The 20,574-nt window shown below is 45.0% G+C and overlaps 1 protein-coding gene across 2 annotated transcripts in view; it reads right to left on the bottom strand.

Annotated features, from left to right (window-relative positions):
* C2CD2L (C2CD2 like) overlaps positions 1 to 19,875 on the bottom strand; it is a 92,620-nt gene extending 72,745 nt beyond the window's left edge. The window contains exons 1-2 of one of the 2 annotated variants that reach the window (XM_078608198.1): positions 19,497 to 19,875; positions 18,039 to 18,495 (exon numbers count right to left, since the gene is read on the bottom strand). In XM_078608198.1, the coding sequence (XP_078464324.1) occupies positions 18,039 to 18,422 (384 nt within the window). In that variant the 5' untranslated portion in view covers positions 18,423 to 18,495; positions 19,497 to 19,875. Of the gene's footprint in view, positions 1 to 18,038 lie in introns of both variants that reach the window. The other variant, XM_078608197.1, reaches the window with a different exon arrangement.
* Positions 19,876 to 20,574: the final 699 nt, after the last annotated feature.

The raw sequence follows: 20,574 nt of genomic DNA on the forward strand, positions 1-20,574 counted from the left end.
TGTTAGACGTGACCTGGAATCGAACTCCGGTGACTTCACAATTACTGATCCATGCGTACCCAGTGTGACGAACCCCTCGTCAATGCCTGCTTAGCTCCAAGCTATCTATTCCTTCGAACAACAATGACAAACGCTGCCAAAAACGAACGTCATTACCTATCTCGAAAATTCGGGCACGCGTCGCTCGCGCGCAACTAAACACCGCGTGACTTTGTATCGACGACCACCGAGGAAAGGGCAGTAATGTTAAAATGTTGCGGCCACAAGCCAACGTCAACGTCCAAAACTTGTGGAAACGCTAAAACCTCCAACCACTGAGGTCACGACGATAGTCAGAATTGCAGGAACGTGGTTAGTACCTGGCATTCGCCCTTCCAACACTTTGAGTAAACATCGCTTTATTTACAATCTGAGCTCTTTCGGCAAAGATGCTCACGCAGCTGAAACGCCGACACGCTTTGCAAGTTAAATATATCGGATCACGCACGACCCAATCATGTGACTCGCTACACAAGGAGCTCCCAAAATACATTTTCTTGCTCACACAACAAATACGAATTATTTGTTTGAGAAAACAACCCCAGAAAAATGGTAACTACAATAAAAAGTACAAGCGATCACACGCCTTATGTCTATCACGGGCTCGATGTTTCTCCCTCCCGCCACCGGCGGCGATACGATGAATTTATGCAATTTTTGGGTCGGGTTCCAATTCAATAATGAATGACTTCAGACTCCATCTGCCTTCAGGAGACAGGTGAAGGCGCACTTTATTCAGACTGCCACACAAGAAACGGTGCTAGCCTCTGCACCGAGCCTCTCGAGTTGGCGATCAAAGAAAGAATTGTCCGTCTGTACGCGGTTACAAATAGACTCACAGGCAATTCCTCGTTATACGGAACAGATACGTTCCTGAAAAGTTGTCCGGAAAGTGAAATTCCGTACATCGAACCCTATTCTCCCAATTCCGCACAACTGCAGATGCGTTCATACGGAAAAATGTCCGCCCCCAAGGTGTAAAAACATCACACCTAAGGATGCAGCAAGTCTCTTTTTTAAGCACATATTGCATGGAAAATGGAAAATCTATAATTTTACGATCAAATAATTAATAAAAACTCAAGTCTCAAAATAAACAAAATATTTCACAATGCTTACATCCATGATAATTACTTTACGGTCTATATTTGCACTTCTTTCACTTGCACCTAATGGCCTCCTTCCAGACATCTCGACTTACTGTTACGTAAGAACTTTGAAAAATTGCGAAATTCTGCACAGCACAGCGGGCAGGCGTGGTCAACACAACGGAGCGAATACAAACGAGCTGAGGCTCTGCGACAGCACGGAGAGCGTGGGAACTCAGTGCAGTAGGAACCTGGTACAGTGGGAACCCAGTACTGTGGGGACCCAGTATTGTGGGAACTAGGTATAGTGGGAACCTGGTACAGTGGGACCCAGTACTGTGGGAACCCAACAGAGTAGGAACCTGTTAAGTGGGAACCAACCCTCTACAGTGGGAACCTGGTAAAGTAGGAACCTGGTACAGTGGGTATCCGGTACAGTGCCAGCATCGTGTCACACAAACCACCTGGAGCAGGCTCATGAAACACACGCTCCGACAAAAGACTGACCCTTGCATTGTTCGATTTTTTCCCCCCAAAATATTTTACATTTAAAAATCCAAAATTCCCTAAATACGAATTTACCGAAACATATAATCGAATTCGTTTCTCTGATGTATACGTTGTTGTAGCGAAATTCCGTATGTTGAGTGGCCGTATCATAGACGGCTATTGTCTTGTTTTTTACTATCTCGTTTGTATCGTTTTAATTTGCTAAATCTTGTTTCTACAGCTTTACATTTAATAACACATAAACGTGTGCTGCTACTCAAAATCAGCAAGAAGCTACAACTCCTATCGTACCTTGCACGTATGTCATGTTGGCACCACATTGCAAATACAATGCTCTCTTGCCATGTCTATTGCCACATAACGTGCAAGCAAAGGCATGATGGGAGTTGTACATCCTGGTGTTTTTTGACGGCACACATTTGTGCGTTATTAAATCTAATTGTTTGCACGCATTTTCCTTCCGCGATTGCTTTTCTCATCATTACACAGAAAGCGTTGCATTTCAATTGTACAGTTGTATTAAACCCATCAGTTTAAATCCAATATTACAATTTGCAGACAACATCCGGATTGCTCGCCAGTCCGAGCGATTGAGGTACCGTACAAAGATGATCCACCTCCATCTCTCACAATCCCAAGCATCGCTCTCGCACCGTCTATTCAACGGGTCTTCTGCCACTTCCCTCCGCTCCAGAATTCCGTAAATCATCTCCCCTCCACGGCATCGTTCTGTAGAACATTCATTCTGAACTCCAGTCAACAGATTTTGTGGGGGATTTTTGTTGTTGCTGTTGTATGGCTGTCCGCGTAAATGTTTTTGAGGGTTGGCAGTGACCTGTTAATGGGATTGGGAACCATTGCTCTACAGTAGGAGCTGGCCCCAGAGCTACAGGTTACAGACCCTGGGGCCTAGACCATGGCTGCATGCCCAAAGCAAAATAGCCTCCCTTTTGTATAACTGCCAATTTAGAAACTCCAGTCTTTGCACGAAATTGCGTGAACCCGAAAAAAATATTAATTCTCATAAATGCAATTAAATGCCATGTAAAGCGAGCCTTAAAAGCTAAATGAATCGATGAATCGATGCACCATTATGCTACCCCCACCCACCTCCGGGGATTGGCAATTACACTGCAAGGTTTTTTGCAATACGAGTGGTCTCGTCACAGTGAGCTGCGCAATCAAGCCTGCAAAATATCGTGCTTTGGTTTAGCTCTGTGAGGTGCAGGCTTCATCACACTGTGAAGAAGAATCTGAGAGAGAGAAAAAAAATTCGAAAGGAATTTTTCCGCAGCTGTGAATTCATGTGGCAGCACAAAAAACTGCCAACTCCGTTAAAAAAAAACACAGGCCACTGCAAAGAGCTACCAAAGCAAGTGCGGGCGTGTGTGGTTTGTTTTATTCAATAAAGATACATTGAATTTCAACCGGAAAGGTTCCTTTGAAGACTTCAACTAATATTAAAATTACCATCAGCATCATGATCATCACGATCCATGGGCAGATAAGCCCGTAGGTGTCCACTGCACATTTCATCGTGTTTTCACTTTCCGATGTCTTGTGGCACTTTGCTCAAGTAGCATTAAAATCACAATCGTCTTATTTCCAATAAACATCAAAGCGCGTGGATGCAAGTTTTTTTATTGCTTTTTTTATCTCCTTGTTGAATGCAAATGCAGTGGGACATCCTGTTATCCTGATAACCGATATGCCCTCTAATTGGCCTCGTATGACAGTGACTTTTGTCACGTTCTTTTTAATCGGCGCAAAAATCACTCTGGCAAAACCCCAGCGTCGGCAAGCGTACGGATGCGGAGGGCTCCATTCATTCCGTCCCATGGGAGCCACATTAAATATCAAACGGAGAGCCGCCGAAGCTCCCTGCACAGTCGCCTTCACTTATTAAAAAATTTACCCGTAAAAACAAAGTTTTTCACTATAAATCCTTTATATGCGTGGCATCGGTTTCATTTTATTATTCATTTCTGTTTTTCTTGAGTAAGAGTTTCATTTTTATCACATTGGTATTTTAAATTAAATATGACATTTTTTTCTTCCTAAGAAGTGGAAAATTTAGGAAAAAAAATTTTCACGAAAATAAATTGTCACGCACAACATGTCTGTGTGCAAAATGTCAGCTCGATTGGATCACGGGAAGTGGGTTAAAAAACGACCGAAAGATTTGCACGGTCGTAAGCGCGCAAGCAAGCAAGTGAACTTAATATAAAGGATTTAAAAATGCGTACGCACGCGGCCAAATTTCCAAACATTAACAAGTGAACGAGTCCTCGAGATGACTGTTCGTGGGCCAATGTCAATCGTATTTCTGTTCGCTGGTAAACCGGTTTTGCGTGGCTGAAACAAACTACATGAAGCACGAATATTACCCTGAGGGCGTATTATGGTGAAGTCAGGCATTAAGGCAGTCCACCAACAGCCTACGCCGGACATGTTAAGAATGTGAATTCGTTTTTAAAAAATACCAATTACATTGTGCCCATTCATTTACATGAACACACGTGGATATACAGTCCTGCACGCGCACAAAGCTGGCATATATGTTTATTATTATTACTCGTTATTATTTAACTTGTTTACCCAGGAAAGCCTCACTGAGTCTCAAGACACTTTTTTCAGGAGAGTCTAACCCAGTTTTTGGCAGTAGGGGTGCAATGACTGCCATACATAATCCAACGGAATAATTTTTCAAATATGGCTCATTTGGACCAAGACACGATCACAAAATGGCCTACTCTTGCAATTAATGTCACAGGATCTTTAACGTCCACGGTGACACAGATGGCGCATTTTTGCAATACACCCGCAGTAATAACCAGAGCAGCAGCTGGATTTGAACCGCGAACCTTTGCAACACGCGGCGAATGCGTCGTCTCTAGGCCAAGGCACCAACACTACATCCATGCGCCCATTTTGCTCACCGCTATGGGACGCAGCTGTCACGAGTGTGAAATATTGTATTGATCACTGGCTCAATTTGGGGAGTCAAAATGATGCAGTGCCGTTCCGTTGAAGTCACAACAGGCGAGAGAGTTTTTTTCCAGCGGCAGGATGCGTGACGCTAGACTCCGCTGATAGGCCAGTGCAATGTTAACTGATCTGCATTTGCATGTTAAACCCTCGACAGCAAACAGACTCACGCTTAACATTACACTGAGACAACATCGCAGCCCCGCACGCATGACCAGAAACATTCCCCACGGCCATGCAAAGTTTTAAAATAATCAAACGATACAAAGCAACATCCTTCTATTATTTGGGTCTTTTGGTAAAGTCACGTAGATAGGTTCAAAGAAAATAACAAACAAAAACTACTACGACGTTTCGATCACAACACAAGCGATCGTCATCAGTAGGTAAAAAGAGAGGGAGAAAGCTTCTACCATTCCTGACAAAACAAAAGCTTTTCTTTGATAAAAAGCAGTTATATATTCTCTGTCACAACATTTGGCCCCACATAACTCCAGAAGGCCATTTGCAGAATAGATAACGCCTGTCGATGCACTCCCACTCCAAGTGGTTAAAGAACATCAATCGCATCTCCGGTATATGTTATACAGCTTGTGTTTTAAATATCATGCTCCCATCCCTGATATCGCAAACAGATTTCACTGAAGTGGCTATCACACTGCAATTATTGTATTACTGTATTGTTGTGATTAATAGCAGTTGCATTATTATAAGCGCATGTGGAAATATTACCATGAACACGAGTTGTGAAATTAGTTTTTAACACACGTCACCAAAGGCCCCGTTATTGGCTAAAAATATAACTGGGTATTGTGGGGAAACTTCACAATTCTGCTGCAAAAGTACCTGCAAATCACTTAATTGGGATTAAAACAGCAACATTGGCACCCCAGTCGCGACAAATTGGCAGGACCCCCAAGAAAGAGTCTTGAGCCTCAGTGAGGCTTTCCTGGGAAAACAAACACAAATAAAGACAGTGACGTGTCTCGCTTTCCTGTGTTCTGAAGAAGGGCCATTACCCAAAACGTTACCTATTAAATATGTTTTAAGGTCCCAGTGTTATTGACAAATGTGTTTGTTTATTTATTGCTAATTTGTGGTTGTGCACCACAGCCAACGGCAGCATCACCAAAGAATTTGTTCAGCTTTGTTGTTGAATTATTTAATGATCTGTACTGCTTAAACAAATGCTACTGGACGGCCCATATGTTATGAGAGAGACAGACTCCTTGTCTGTTTATTATTTTACTGTGAGCCAACCTGTCAAGGTCACCAACATGACGTCTTGTTCCAACGGTAATGCCAAGCAACATATGCATGCAATGCTACAATTGTTTATTTAGGTCTCTGAAAGAATCCTGAAACAGGAATGCAAAACTGCAATAAGTAAAAAAGTAAAACTCAGTTTTCTATAACGCCTTTCACACAGGGCCTCACAGCACTTTACAACAGAATCCCAATAAAAACCCTTAACGTTAAAACTAAAAAGCAAGCAACCCGACACACTCGGATACGCAAGAGAAAATAAATGTGTTTTCAGACGAGCCCTAAAAACCTCGACTGACGGAGCGTCGCTAACGGTCTGGGGCAAGGCGTTCCCGCAAGCGATGAACCTGACTACTGAAAGCTTTATCACCCATTGAACGCACATTTTTCCTAGGTACACTCGGGTGCCCAGATTTGGTGGATCGATGTGGCTGGACAGGGGCATACAGTTTCAGCAGATCATGGAGATATAATAAGAACTAACCCTTTTTTGAGGGCCTTGAAAGCCAATAGAAGAACTTTAAATTCGATCCTGTATTTTACTGGAAGCAATGGGCAAAACACTGCGTTTTCATGCCGGTTCACGTGGCAACAGGAAAAAACAGGAGCAAGTCAGAGAGACCGTACAGGACCTCCAAGACAGCCAATGCCTCTCATACATTATAGATGACACAGGAGCAGTCAGATTCTGAAACGTTACAATTAAACATTTGTAAACAGAGCTGTGTGCAGTGTCTCCGTATGTTAATAAAAACATGTTTTAGTCCATCGACCCGATACGCTTTCCAGACCAACATTAAGCAGGAAAACTCTGACCAGTGTGTGACCTTCTGGATCCTCATCTGTAGAGTTGGGCTTGTTAAACACACGATGATGTTGTTACCAGACGTCATTGCCAAAAAATTACTCCATATAAACAATGGGGCCCTGTTCAATACCAAAAAAACAATATTGTATCCAAACTCATGCATTGGTCTGGAGCATTTTGGATAACACTGTGATGAAGCTGAACTCGATTCCGTGTCTCCACGAAATAACGTAGAATATGTTCGGTCCATCGGCCGACAGGCTTCCCATCAGCACTTGTTTAAGCACGGAACCGTCTGCCCGAGTAGGATTGTGCGGGAGCAGTCAAAGGGACCAAGGCTGTATTTGCCCTGCGTGAACTGGCTCAAGTCAGCCAAGCTCGCCAACATTTTGGATTACATCTCAGAGATGTAATGCAGCCGCCCATTCCCGCCCCGGTGCGTCAACCAGATATGTTGAGTTTATAACAGACCCCGCGGGCTACGACACCATCGCCACTCCCAATGCCGTCCTTAACATTCTTTTCCAAACAAAACAACACATCCTGCCTGAGGCCCCGCGCATATATCTTGCGCAACGGCTCAGGAACATGTGCGGTGGGGTGAGGGTTTTTTTATTTGACGAAAAATGCGGAGCGGCCCCTATCGAGGCGAGACCGTTCCAGTTTTTTAAGGTCACCTTCAACGGGTTTGGCGCTGCCACTGCGCACAATTGCGCCGACACGCTGACCTGGAAATAATAAGTGATTTATTCTGCCGCACGGCGGTGGCGGTGCTTGCCACGTTGTTTTATGCTCCCGATCAAAAAAAGCGCATTGCACCGCGCGCTTATCTGTGGAGGTATGTGACCTTTGTCACTGCAGTGTCACCATAATAAACAGAGCTTTCATGGAAAATGACCAACCAACGGTGGAATGTTTTTAATAGATACCCAACGCCTGCACTTCTTGAAATACTCGAGATATTTCGAATTTCTGCAAAAAGAAATATAAAAGCCTTAAAGGCTTGCGGCTCGGAATCAGCGTAGAGCAACATTAACCAGCAATCGCAAGTCTGTGTCGGTCATTTCCAGAGCTATTTTGCTTCAAAGTATATTCCCTAAACAAAAGAAAGAGCTTGTGAAATAGGTACTGCTATAATTCCTAAGAACCAGTATTACGCCTTTTATGTTTTAACACACGTCATTGGCTAAAAGTATACATTCAGCAATAACCATGTTTTATAACCGGCGATGCAGTTCTGGTCACAAGCAGACCCTCCCCTCCCTCCAATTGAAAAAGCGTGTGAAAATTGAAAAGGTGCAGTCCAGCAAATCCTTGCTCATGCCACTGCTGGCAGAAGAGCTAATTTCGATGTTATTTTTGGCCTACTCTTCCATGCTGGCCAGACGTCTTAGAAGAGGTGTGAGTACTCACACTTTGACCCCACCACACGTGACCTGTCCGATCGACTGTGGGGGACTCATGTCTACTGCTGGGTGAACAGGGACGGAGGTGGCAGAGTTCTTATTTACTTGGTAGTGGCTGTATATGGGATTTGGTCCTTATAAATAACACTGGTCACACACGTTTTCTGGCATAAGGTATTCCAACGGTTTTAAGGTAATTTTGGGGTGCTGATTCCAAATCTGGCATCAGTTTTTGTCTATAACATCAGGTTTTTGAGATATCAAATATTGCATTTTCAATAAAAACTGCAGAAGAAAAATATTAAATAAATGTAGATATCTACATAAAATGATATTATAAACACACAATCCTAAAAATACAGCACCATATTTTAACACTAAAGCAGTCACTGACTCACAACAACTTGCAATCATAAGTGACAAGAGTTAATTTCGGGTAAAATCAATGAAAATGGGGTATGCCGATAGCATAAAATGAGATGTGATAGAGCAAATCTGAGATCAGATTTGGAATCAGCACCCTGAAATTAGTCTAAAACAGCTGCAAAAATCCAGGCCAGAAAAAAATGTTTTTTATGTTGACCAGTGTAATTAATGTGCGGCGTTATGGGATGCTATGAGCATGTATGACACGAGATAAAATTTAATTATTATTCTTATTACTGAAGAAACTTGCACTACTGTTGCAACTGCCGCACCGGGTGATCGAATTTGGCTTCTGGATTGCAATTCCAATGCGCAAACCAGTACATTATTGGAGCCCCCCCCGCCCTTCCATTGCGATGCTTTAAGATGAGCTGCAGGAGACAGCGTACACACAGATGGTATTTAATAATGCATTACTGAACACTTCACAGCACACAGCTAATTGCGATAAGTAGCCAAGAAAAATCACAGCAAGGCGAGAGAGATTGTTCATCTACTGAAACATACACTCTCATATCCTTCAACTTCATCACAATTACATGTATCAGTATTTACTCTGGCTATAGAAAACAACATGCCCAAACTATCAATTGCTGTCCACTGTGCGCAATAGCTCAACATGTATCCAGATGTATTCGTAAATAAATATTAATGTATGTTGAACTTCTTTCGCACCGTACGTAGACAGCCATGCTAATCGGAGGTGCGGGGGAAAGAAAATAACCTAATACAAAAAGCAGTTCTAAAGAAATGAGCTTTCAATCTAGATTCAAAAGTGCATCGGTCCAGTGGCTTCCTAATATCGGAAGAGCGTTCAACCCACTGCCAGTTTGGATGAAGGTTACCTCAATCCTGCCTGACACAGGGATTGTTTGACCATAATTCACCATACTGGTCAGTGCTGGTTGGTGCAATACAGGAGAGCAGTTCAAATATCACTCGCCACGGATGTTATCCGCAACTGGGAATAAAATGCAGGTTGCCAGGGTTCGTAGAGCCGTGCGCTCACTACAGCGTCACTACTCTCACAACACAAGTATCGCATGACACGAAATATTATTTGTATGGATGATTTAATTTGTATAGATACTCGCTGCAGTTCTGAGCCGCCCCTACTGGACCTTTTGTGAAAAACAGCGTCGTCGCTGATCGGATTTCTCCAGGATAAATATACTGATTCCGATTCCCGATTGCTTTTGAATACAAACTTTAACCAAAGTGTTTTTTTCTCCACAGCCATGTTATGTCACTGTTTTTCGAACGACCGCTTTGTTTCATCAACAAAACGCTTGTTGTGACATCATACGAGCGAGAAATCGTTTTCCGTGTCAGTTTAGCTCCAAATCGTCCAGCATGTCTGACAGGCACAGAAGCACCTGACCCTCTGCTTCACAAATATCGAACTGGGGATACGATTTTCTGATTAATCCAAAAAGAATTACCAATATAAGGCCAAGATTATACATTTTGATAGAACACAAAAAAAAGTTGTTTCAGAAATGTCATTTATATTATGTAAATTCTGTGCTTTTCCTGCCATAAGTGGCATCATGTTAGCATCGAATAAAGCAACATTTCTCTTTGCAAAAAATAACCGCTGTGCAGAGCACACATCACATCGTGTTTCTTTAATCCACGGAGAGCATGCCACTCTGCAAACCCTGTGCTTATTACGTTTGTTACACCAACAAACAAACCACATGCGTGGTACATGCCAACAATCGTCGCCCGACTGATGTACACCGAAAAAAAGTTCTTCCATTTCCACTTTCCACTGACATTCCCATATTCCGTAGAGGATTGTTACCAAGGAAAACATGAGGAAAACGTAGAATTGATGGTGGCAGGCCCTAACGTACTTGTTCTGACAGGAAACTGAGGTAGTATCGAACGAGAGTATTTCCAAGGAAGTTTAAATGTCTGCTCATATAATGCACTCCCAGAATTAACCGGCCGGGCAGATAAATACTGTCTAAAATTTTCGAAGCAACTTTGTCGAGGCTAGATTTAAAAACAGGAAAACAGCATAACAAATGCTTTGTATTTTTACAGCGCACACAAACTACATTATTTTCTGTTATTGTGTTCAATCCTGTTCGGCATGCAAACTCTGTAGCATCCAAAACAAAGTTGTTCAGTTATGTATGCAAACTGCACCTCCCCCCCTACAAAATGCAAAAAGTCTCTCGTCAACATTGCCTTACGTGGGGTATTTGTCTTTTTGTTCACGTTCAACCGAATGGGACAGGAAATTTCCGACAGCACAAACATCCAAAGTGGTATAAAAAAGCGTACAAGAATGCAAAACAGGACATCCTTACAACACGACACAGACCGTGTTATTGACCTCAACGGGATATGCGGTACCGATGTAAACATTTTTCTCCGGTTACTCCTACAGTTATACGAGAACCGATGCAAATTCATAAGAGCACGTGTCAATTATTCATCGCTGGCTGCATATCCGAATATGCAACTTCTGCCCTGTAGCAGTTTGGCAAAGTGGAACCTTTACCAGTTCTACTCCGACAAACATCGGGTAACACAGGACGTCCTTCCTGAAAGGAAGAGACTATTTCTTGCCCATGAATGTATAAGGTTCAGTTCAGTTAAATGTCAAGTACAGTACATCATTGCCTGCATCACAGAACCAACTCCTTTTGCTCAATATCTGAGGACAGGGTAGTAAGTATTGCTTTGAGAGACTTCTCACATCTCCTCTTATCCGATTCCCGATTACCCAGGAACAACTTGGTCCGAGAAAACTCCTATTAATTATCAGCGCAATATTATATTTCCAATTAACAACGTTTTTCGCTACAGTTCATTGCAGATCAGCTTCCTATTATGCACACATTTTTTAGTGCAAAAGAGGAGCCACTTGACAGCTTTATCTAATTACCCGCAGGCTATCCAAAAAAAATTCCCACGGATAAATTGAGTAAAGTTTCAGATAACCCCGTGAAATAATATGATCCATGATATTGGGCCTCCCATATCACCATGGGTAAGAGGAGTTCTCCGAAATTCTGGAAGCTCAACCAAATATCATGGTTTCCTTCCTTCACTCCTCCTTTATTTACCGATGAGGCCAAAACACAAAGCTCACTTGCACATGTACCTAAGAAATATGTTTGATTTTGCAGCCTCTTGCTCCCACATGTTTGCACTGTCCTTTTTAGATTTTTTTTATGCCACTCTTAAGACTCAAATATAGAGATTATTTGCAGCCGTACCTAACATTTCCTGGCACCTCTTGCTGCCCTACAGCATTATATTTGCTCCGATTTTTTTTTATTTACATATTTCGTTCTCTGCAATACTTATGTTTTAGTCTTTTGTTTTGCTGTTGTTGCTGTGTCTCACGCAGCACCACGGATCTGCCTTGTAAAATAGCCGAGAAACTGAATAAACGACACTATCCGTGTAACACATCAAAGAAACTCAAACGCATATGCAGCACATTGTTTGCGTCAGTAGACCATTATGTACCGGAACCGTGGCTAAAATAGGAAAATTACCATCTTCATAGGTAAATGACCCATAACTGCACAACTACCCATGATGGAGAGTGTGCCTTTATGAATAGCCACACGCTTGCAGTGACACGGAGCAGTACGTACAGGGCTGACCTTTTGGTTTCGACTGCCACATTACCGGCCGTCCCTTACAGGACACTTGTCAGATACAAAAGCCCCGCGTTGCATATAACTGTGGGCTAAAACTCCCCACAGGGCAACACTTAATTGCAGCAATGCTCAGTGACGCACATGACCAAATAATACATTTAAATGCTATATAGTTCCGAACACCGACTCAACCCTGGCACAATAATTACTATAATAGGTTATCGGAATAAAGTAACACTATACTAGAACAAAAGCTTTATTTAAAAGTTGATGCAAATTGTGACCTTGCTCAACCGAGTAATAGGACAGCAGTGTTTTCATGTCTTAGCCAGTGGTAGAAATTCCAAAGTTGAAGTGACAGGGTGTTAGCCTTTTCATATTTAATGAATGTACAGGTATGGCAAATATGCAATAATGAATGCTGCTTTTCATTCAATTGAAATTGAAATGTCAAAATATTTCTATAAATGACCGCTGATAGATTCACCTGTCGAGTCAGAAACAGTGTGCCAAAACAGTGCCTTCGCTAACGCACACGTGTGCCCCAACAGCGTTTGTTGTGAGCATAATGCTACAATGACAACAGGACAAACATTAGTTTAAATGTAAATACAGTCATCGTGGAATATTAACATTCACTGCACAAATACTAAATTTTGATTTAAAGCTTTCGTGACTGCAGGGATTCATATTCTTGGTTCTTTCGGTAAAGTCACGTAGAAGGGAAATAATTAAAAATATATATATTTATATTATTTTATTATTTCCCTTCTACGTGACTTTACCGAAAGAACAAAGAATATGCACAAATACTGTCACAACTGAACACATGAGTCGCTGAGTGAATTGATAATGCAGGGAAACAGCAGATTGTTTTTTCTGCCTGGACAATGAGAGTCAAATAATAACAAACGTATAGGGAGCCCTTTGTCAATCACCGCCGTGTAGGTAATGGGAGTTGTTTGACCATACTTCACCATGCTGGTCACTGTGGGTGAACAGTAGTTAAATGTACAGCGACAAAAAGGCAGTAATTAGTAATTACACGTCGTAACGCTCAATGTTAAAAGAAATAACCGGTCGGTTACGTCACCACTGTTGTCAAAGCAAAGGCTCAAAGAAAGGCCAAGCCCGTCAAGCAACAAACAGCACGACTGAATGTGCAACAGATAAGAGACGATGGGATGAAGCAGATGTGGGAGGGGAGAACCAGAAAATGTGTTTGTGAGCTGCAGTGTAGAGGTCGACCCTGCTTCGAATGAGTAGCTGGTGCGGTGTGTGAACATCGCGATCGGGGAGACAAAGGCGGCCGGGCGTGGTGCTGGCCACCGACCCCCTCGTGTGCCGTGCCGGCCTTCATAGGTGCTCGCTAACAGCACTTGCCCCAACACTCTTAAGGCTACACGTGGGATCTCTGTCTTAATAGGATAACTTTGCAGTGGTTGTCCAAATGGAGGGACTTGCCCCCACCATATGAATGTGGAAATGCCCATCACTGGATCTGGATTATTGCCTGTAAACAGGAGGTGAGCACCGCCTCTATGATCATTGGAATCGGAAATCCCTTTGACTTATTTGAGAAGCACTTGCCCACAACAGTCTGTCAAGGCTATTCGGGGGGGGGAGATCTTTGCTTTGGGTTTTTTGGTGAGAAAAAACAATCAGTCTGGTTGACAAGATTCCTTCATTACGGGTAGAGTTCGTGGTGAAAGTAACAACCAGGATAGCGGCGATAGAAGAGTGACAATGACAACGTGATACATTAATGGCAAGTGAATATTAGTGAAGAACTTCTAAGTTTTATCAGGTAGTGACTGGCAACAAAGGCAATTCAATAAGATAGTACAATGCATTTTGACAGTTGTCAATAAAACACAATACTGTACTGCCCTGGCATAGTGCAAACGTTATTCTTGTAATAACATCAAATTAATGCACTGTAATGTTTATGGTGTAGTGTGCTGTTGTATTTAAAAACAACTACAAACTATCATTATCTTAGCAGGTAAGGTCCACTCAGCTGTATAGCTCTTATCAGAAGCGACCTACACACAATCTAGATTTGAAGTTTTCGTGACTGCAGGAACCCATACTCTTTGGTTCTTTCGGTAAAGTCACGTAGGTAGAAAAAAAAATAAAACACGACGTTTTGGGCACAACACAAGCGTCCGTCATCAGGTGGGACAACCACAGCAAGAAACAATTGCTGAAGTGGGCAAAAGGGCTGATGTAACAAGAGGCTATATAGGTAAGAGAGGGGGAGGAGAGCCAGGGAGAGACCTACACACAGTTGATAAGCTCCACAAAGTGGCTTATCATGTGGAAGTGTACAGCAACCAAATACTCTAAACACACGTTACACGTTTCTGAACGTGGAGAAAAATCAATGCGACCACGTGGACACACGTAAACTCCAGATATACAGCAGGCGTCAGTCAGGGTCGGGATCGAATCCACAACCAACTGCGTACCAGGCGAGGGAGTTAACACATTCCTGCGGAGGGAGCTGGTAGGAACGTTGGGTTGCTCGGTCAATGGCCAGGGTCAACGGCGGCGTGGTGTATTCCGCAAATATGCCCCACTGTGAGGGCGGGCACAAGCCGGCGTGAGTAGGTTAAACGTTGAGTTTTATAAGGGCACCACGGGGTGACCAGCCCCTACCCACCCAGCCCCACCCCTCCCTCCCACCCCCCACCCAGCCCCACCCTCCCCACCCAGCCCCTCCCTCCCCACCCAGCCCCACCCTCCCCACCCAGCCCCTCACCCTTCCTCGAATGAGTAGCTGGTGCGGTGTGTGAACATCGCGATCGGGGAGACAAAGGCGGCCGGGCGTGGTGCTGGCCACCGACCCCCTCGTGTGCCATGCCGGCCTTCATAGGTGCTCGCTAACAGCACTTGCCCCAACACTCTTAAGGCTACACGTGGGATCTCTGTCTTAATAGGATAACTTTGCAGTGGTTGTCCAAATGGAGGGACTTGCCTCCACCATATGAATGTGGAAATGCCCACCACTGGATCTGGATTATTGCCTGTAAACAGGAGGTGAGCACCGCCTCTATGATCATTGAAATCGGAATTCCCTTTGACTTATTTGAGAAGCACTTGCCCCCAACAGTCTGGCAAGGCTATACGGGGGGGGGGGGAGATCTTTGCTTTGGGTTTTTTGGTGAGAGAAAACAGTCAGTCTGGTGGACAAGATGCGTTCATTACGGGTAGAGTTTGTGGGGAAAGTAACAACCAGGATAGCGGCGATAGAAGAGTGACAATGACAACGTGATACATTAATGGCAAGTAAATGTTAGTTAAGAACTTCTAAAGTTTATCACGTAGTGACTGACTACAAAGGCAATTAAATAAGATAGTACAATACATTTTGACAGTTGTCAATCAAACACAATATTGTACTGCCCTAGCATAGTGCAAACGTTATTCTTGTAATAACATCAAATGAGTGCACTGTAATGTTTATGGTGTAGTGTGCTGTTGTGTTTAAAAACAACTACAAACTAGCATTATCTTAGCAGGTAAGGTCCACTCAGCTGTATAGCTCTTATCAGACGCGACCTACACACAATCTAGATTTGAAGTTTTCGTGACTGCAGGAGATCCATACTCTTTGGTTCTTTCGGTAAAGTCACGTAGGTAGAAAACAAAATTAAATCACGACGTTTCGGGCGCAACACAAGCGTCCGTCGTCAGGTGGGACAACCACAGCAAGAAACAATTGCTGAAGTGGGCAAAAGGGCTGCTGTAACAAGAGGCCATATAGGTAAGCGAGGGGGGGAGGAGAGCCAGGGAGAGACCTACACACAGTTGATAAGCTCCACAAAATGGCTTATCATGTGGAAGTGTACAGCAACCAAATACTCTAAACACACGTTAAACGTTTCTGAACGTGGAGAAAAAAGTCAACGCGACCACGTGGACACACGCAAACTCCAGATATACAGCAGGTGTCAGTCAGTGTCGGGGTCGAATCCACAACCAACTGCGTACCACGAGAGGGAGTTAACACATTCCTGCGGAGGGAGCTGGTAGGAACGTTGGGTTGCTCGGTCAATGGCCAGGGTCAATGGCGGCGTGGTGTATTCCGCAAATATGCCCGACTGTGAGGGCGGGCACAAGCCGGCGTGAGTAGGTTAAACGTTGAGTTTTATAAGGGCACCACGGGGTGACCAGCCCCTCCCCACCCAGCCCCACTCCTCCCTCCCCCCACCCAGCCCCTCCCTCCCCACCCAGCCCCACCCCACCCTCCCCACCTAGGCCCTCCCTCCCCACCCAGCCCCCCCCTTCACGACGGACGGACACAATAATCCCCTGTGGGCTGGTGTAACCAGGAGGTTCCTACCAGTAACATCTCTGACAGGGGCACAAGGCACATGCAGCAGTACTGTGCGGTAAATGCCACCATATAAATAAAGGACGAACGTCCTTCTCTTCTCGAGTTCGACGCCTATAAGCACATTCTTGGCCCAAGCATGTTCATTAACACAATGGGGATATTCAAATGAACAAAACAGGATGGCTAAAACAGCCGGGCGAGTTATTAACGCAACAGTAAACAAAGCACACAGCCCAAACTCTGTCTGCCCTGAAGGTGAATTTCCTCAACGTCAGCAAATATTTTCCTCAATGTCGAATGTTGTGTTTGTAGTTTGTAGGGTACTTGAATACCACCACTACCAACTCAGCCCCTCAAGTTGATGATTAACATCAACACAAGTTCCGCATAGCATAAATCGTACTGTACATCAATCACTACCCTCGTAGCAACATGGCAATTTACACACACTACCTTGCAATACGTCAGCATGATTACAACCTAACATTCAATTACACAAGCTAGCCGAATGGTTGCTTACAATGTTTAAAAACAGTGAAATGCATTCACGTGGCACGTGTCTCAGGTCACACGTGGATTATTTTTGTGTCTCAGAAAGCTTTCAGCTGCGTTCAAGCGAACACTAAAACACTAAAATCGAACTCTCACGTCCACGATACTACACCGGACACCAACGATAACAGTAACGACTAATAAAAGGCATCAGCATCGCTATAAACAAGCCAACACGTGTCACCACCGCGCACACGTGTCACCGTACAGTGCCGTACAGTACCACCACCAGACACAATGATACCCACAACTTTTACATTATAGCACTACTTCGACCCTAGTCTGCGGATTATAAGACGCACTTAGTCACCCCCTGTGTTTTTAAATCAAAAGTTAGGGGTGTACGTATTTGTTAAAGGTGTGCCAACGAATTTGTGTAACTTAAATTCCACTTAATTACGTTCTGTATCGTCTCATGATCAGCAGAATACCAACGTCAATGGGCACACGTAACGTGGCCAAGTGCATGAATGGTGGTGACGGCATGACACGTCTCCATGGGCCAAACTAGAGGCGATAAAGTGTCCTAGAAGCTTGCAAGTGACTGTGGAGCCAGTGTGTCAAAGATGGGACTAATGTGTCTGGGCACAAGCAAAGTTCACTTCGTTGTTTAAACATCAGTGATGGCAGGTGCCTGTACATGAGTGATACATGTGACCGAAGTGTTTCGTAGACTCTCTCGCAAGGTTGCCTTGAAAATATCTGCACAGCAGTTGATGTGCCTGGACACACATGAATTAATCGAATTCCTGGCTTGTAATACATCACTTAGGCACGCTTAAAACGTGCACGAACATCAATGTAGGTGACATGACCGAAACGTCTGCACTCAAGTGACTTAAAAGTGCCCAAACCCCAAGCAAAAGTGACTTAACCCGCAGTACCACGGGGACTTTTCGTTGTGCGGTGACTTCAAATGTCCGGGGACACATCCAGGCATCTCGACAACCCCCCCAGTGAACTCACTGCACGAACAGAACTCACCCCGTGCCTGTGTCCGTGCTGTTCATTGAGGGCCCTCATCCATGCGCGTCCCAACTCCGCACCCCAGCTGGGCACGGCCGCCAGTCCGGCCACGAGACTCGCCGGGTCGGCCAAGCCGCCCAGGCAAGACCAAGGCCCCGTGGCGGCCCTCCCGAGCAGTCCCCGGGGAAGGAGCCGAAGGAGGAGAGGAGGATGATGAGGTGGTAGGTGACGGCGCCTGCCTCCGCCTTGCTCCAAGTACTGAGCGAGCCATGCCAGCACCGTCAGGGCCGAGGCGGCGAACAGCAGCAGGAGGGTGACCCCCTGGGCGCTGCTCAGGTCCAGGCTGCCGGGGGTGGCTTCAACTCCAGGGAGGGCCTCCATCTCCTGCTGCTCCTGCTCCATGACGGGCAGAAGTTGGCTGCTTCTGCTGCTGCTTCTGTGAAGGGGCTTGACCGTGACGCTGTCCGCTGGCAGTCTTTGAGTTGAGTTCACCGGTGGCGAGAGATGAAGAATGGTTGACGAACAAACACGTTAGGGCCAAACGTTTACACTTCCCCCCCCCCCCCCAAGTCAATTCAATACAGTCCCCTGTACACACGAGTTCCCAACGTGATGAGTCGGATTCGTGTATTTCAGACTGGGAGAATCCGATGAGCTCTGAAGGTCTCTCTTTATTTGTTTCACCAGATGCCCACCAGGTCGTACACTTGTCCACGCCACTGGGATTGTGGTCTTGATACTTGACAATTCACTATTCTGGCACCTGCCTATTCACGTGTGACCCCCAGCATGTCACTGCCGAGGTCAGAGACTCCACTATTGCTCCAACCACCCACACAATTCCCTTTGTTGTTGTTAAGTCGTTTTCGCAGTCGCTTTATCAACCTCACTTCGCAGACATTTGGCGAATATGTGTCTCGTATGTCAGTGCTGGCAGTCGATTCGGTCAGTCGGCTAGTGAGTCAGTCACTCGGGTTAAAAGTCGTCCGTCTGATCACGAAAGTCACCGTTCATAGTTCAATCCAAACATCTAAATTCAACACGACAACGCAAATCTCAGCGACGATAGCCATGCAGATCCTTCTCGTCCTCTTTATAGACGGACAGCTTAACCAATCGGTCAATCGGTCAGTCGGCTAGTCAGTAAGCCAGTCTGTATGCCATTTAGTCAGCCAGTCAAACAATCCATCGGCCAGTTACTGTCAGTCACAAAATGCCAACCCGTCAGTCAAAAAATCGATCAATCCGCCACTGAATAAATTAATCAGTAACTCAGTCAAACCTGTCAGTCATTCGGTAAGCCAACAAAGCACGTTGAGTCTCAATAAGCAAGCAACCACTCAGAAATCCAATAAGCTACTAACTCACAAAGTGTAGAATCGCTCAGCAAGCAAGCGGAGTCGTTCGAAAAGCCACGAAAACTCTCGCTTGGTGACTCAGTCGGGGGGGTAGGGGGTGGTAGGCAAAGGCACTCACTCAAGTCAGGAAGCCCCCAGTAAGTCACTCGGGTCAGACACTGGCGATGTTCGGTATTGTCCCAGACGCAGACTCGTCGGCTTCTGTCTCCGCGGCTCCGACTCTCGCTTCCTCCCTTCCTGCCGCCCTGATCATTACTAAATTAACACGCGACCACCGTGTCACCGACGCAGCTCGGCTCATTAACCATTAACTCTATCGATTAGTTAGGATTGCTAAGCTATTTCACGTGGCGTTGCTACTGCTGCTGCTGATATCTACACTGGCGGCGTGTGGCTTGAAGAAGGGCAGCTTCTGATCACCAACGACGACGATGGTGGTGGTGATGATGGTGGTGGTGGCTTCTGAGTGAGCACCGAAATCCACGCTGGGACGTGGGGGGTGGGGAGGGTAGTGGGGGTGGTGGGGGGGAGGGGTGCACCGGTTCCGGTTGCACGACTCTCAGCCAATCAAATGCCACCGTGCGCCCGGCTGCACCGGTTGCAATGCGCGCGCTTGGCCAATCAGAAACGCGCCCACTACCTACCCACCAATGGGGGGGAGGGATGGGGGGGGCGTTGTGGTGCAAGTGGCTGCCACTCAAAAAAACGCAACCCGCTGCACCGGTGCTGGGTTTCAAAGGGGTGACACGTTGAAAAAAAAAGAGACAAGTTTTAAAAGTTTAGTTAGGCGGTAACTTTAGTTCACATTTGTTTTACAGGTACAGGTCCAATACGTGTCTAGCGGCCAGCAACAAACATCACTAATAACAGTCGTAATAGATCAGAGTTAACATGTTGCTTAAACTTAGCATGGAACATGGGGGAAAGAGATAATGGTAAAAAATTAACTTTTTTTTATATTACCAGGTGAAACCCACGGAACTATATAGCTCTTTTTCAAAAGCGGCCGGGCCACAAATGATAAGTCAGCAAAGTGGCTTATCATCATGTGGAAATGTATAGCAGCCAAATACTGTAAACGCATGTTTTTAAAGGATCGTAGCCATGGGGATAGAGACATCTAAACTCAAAATATACAGGCGTCAGAGTCGGGATCGAACCCATGTGCTGCTGTATACCAGGCGAGGTAGTTAACA

The sequence above is a fragment of the Lampetra planeri genome, chromosome 29, assembly GCF_965212315.1.
Source record: "Lampetra planeri chromosome 29, kcLamPlan1.2.h2, whole genome shotgun sequence".
Taxonomy (NCBI): domain Eukaryota; kingdom Metazoa; phylum Chordata; class Hyperoartia; order Petromyzontiformes; family Petromyzontidae; genus Lampetra; species Lampetra planeri.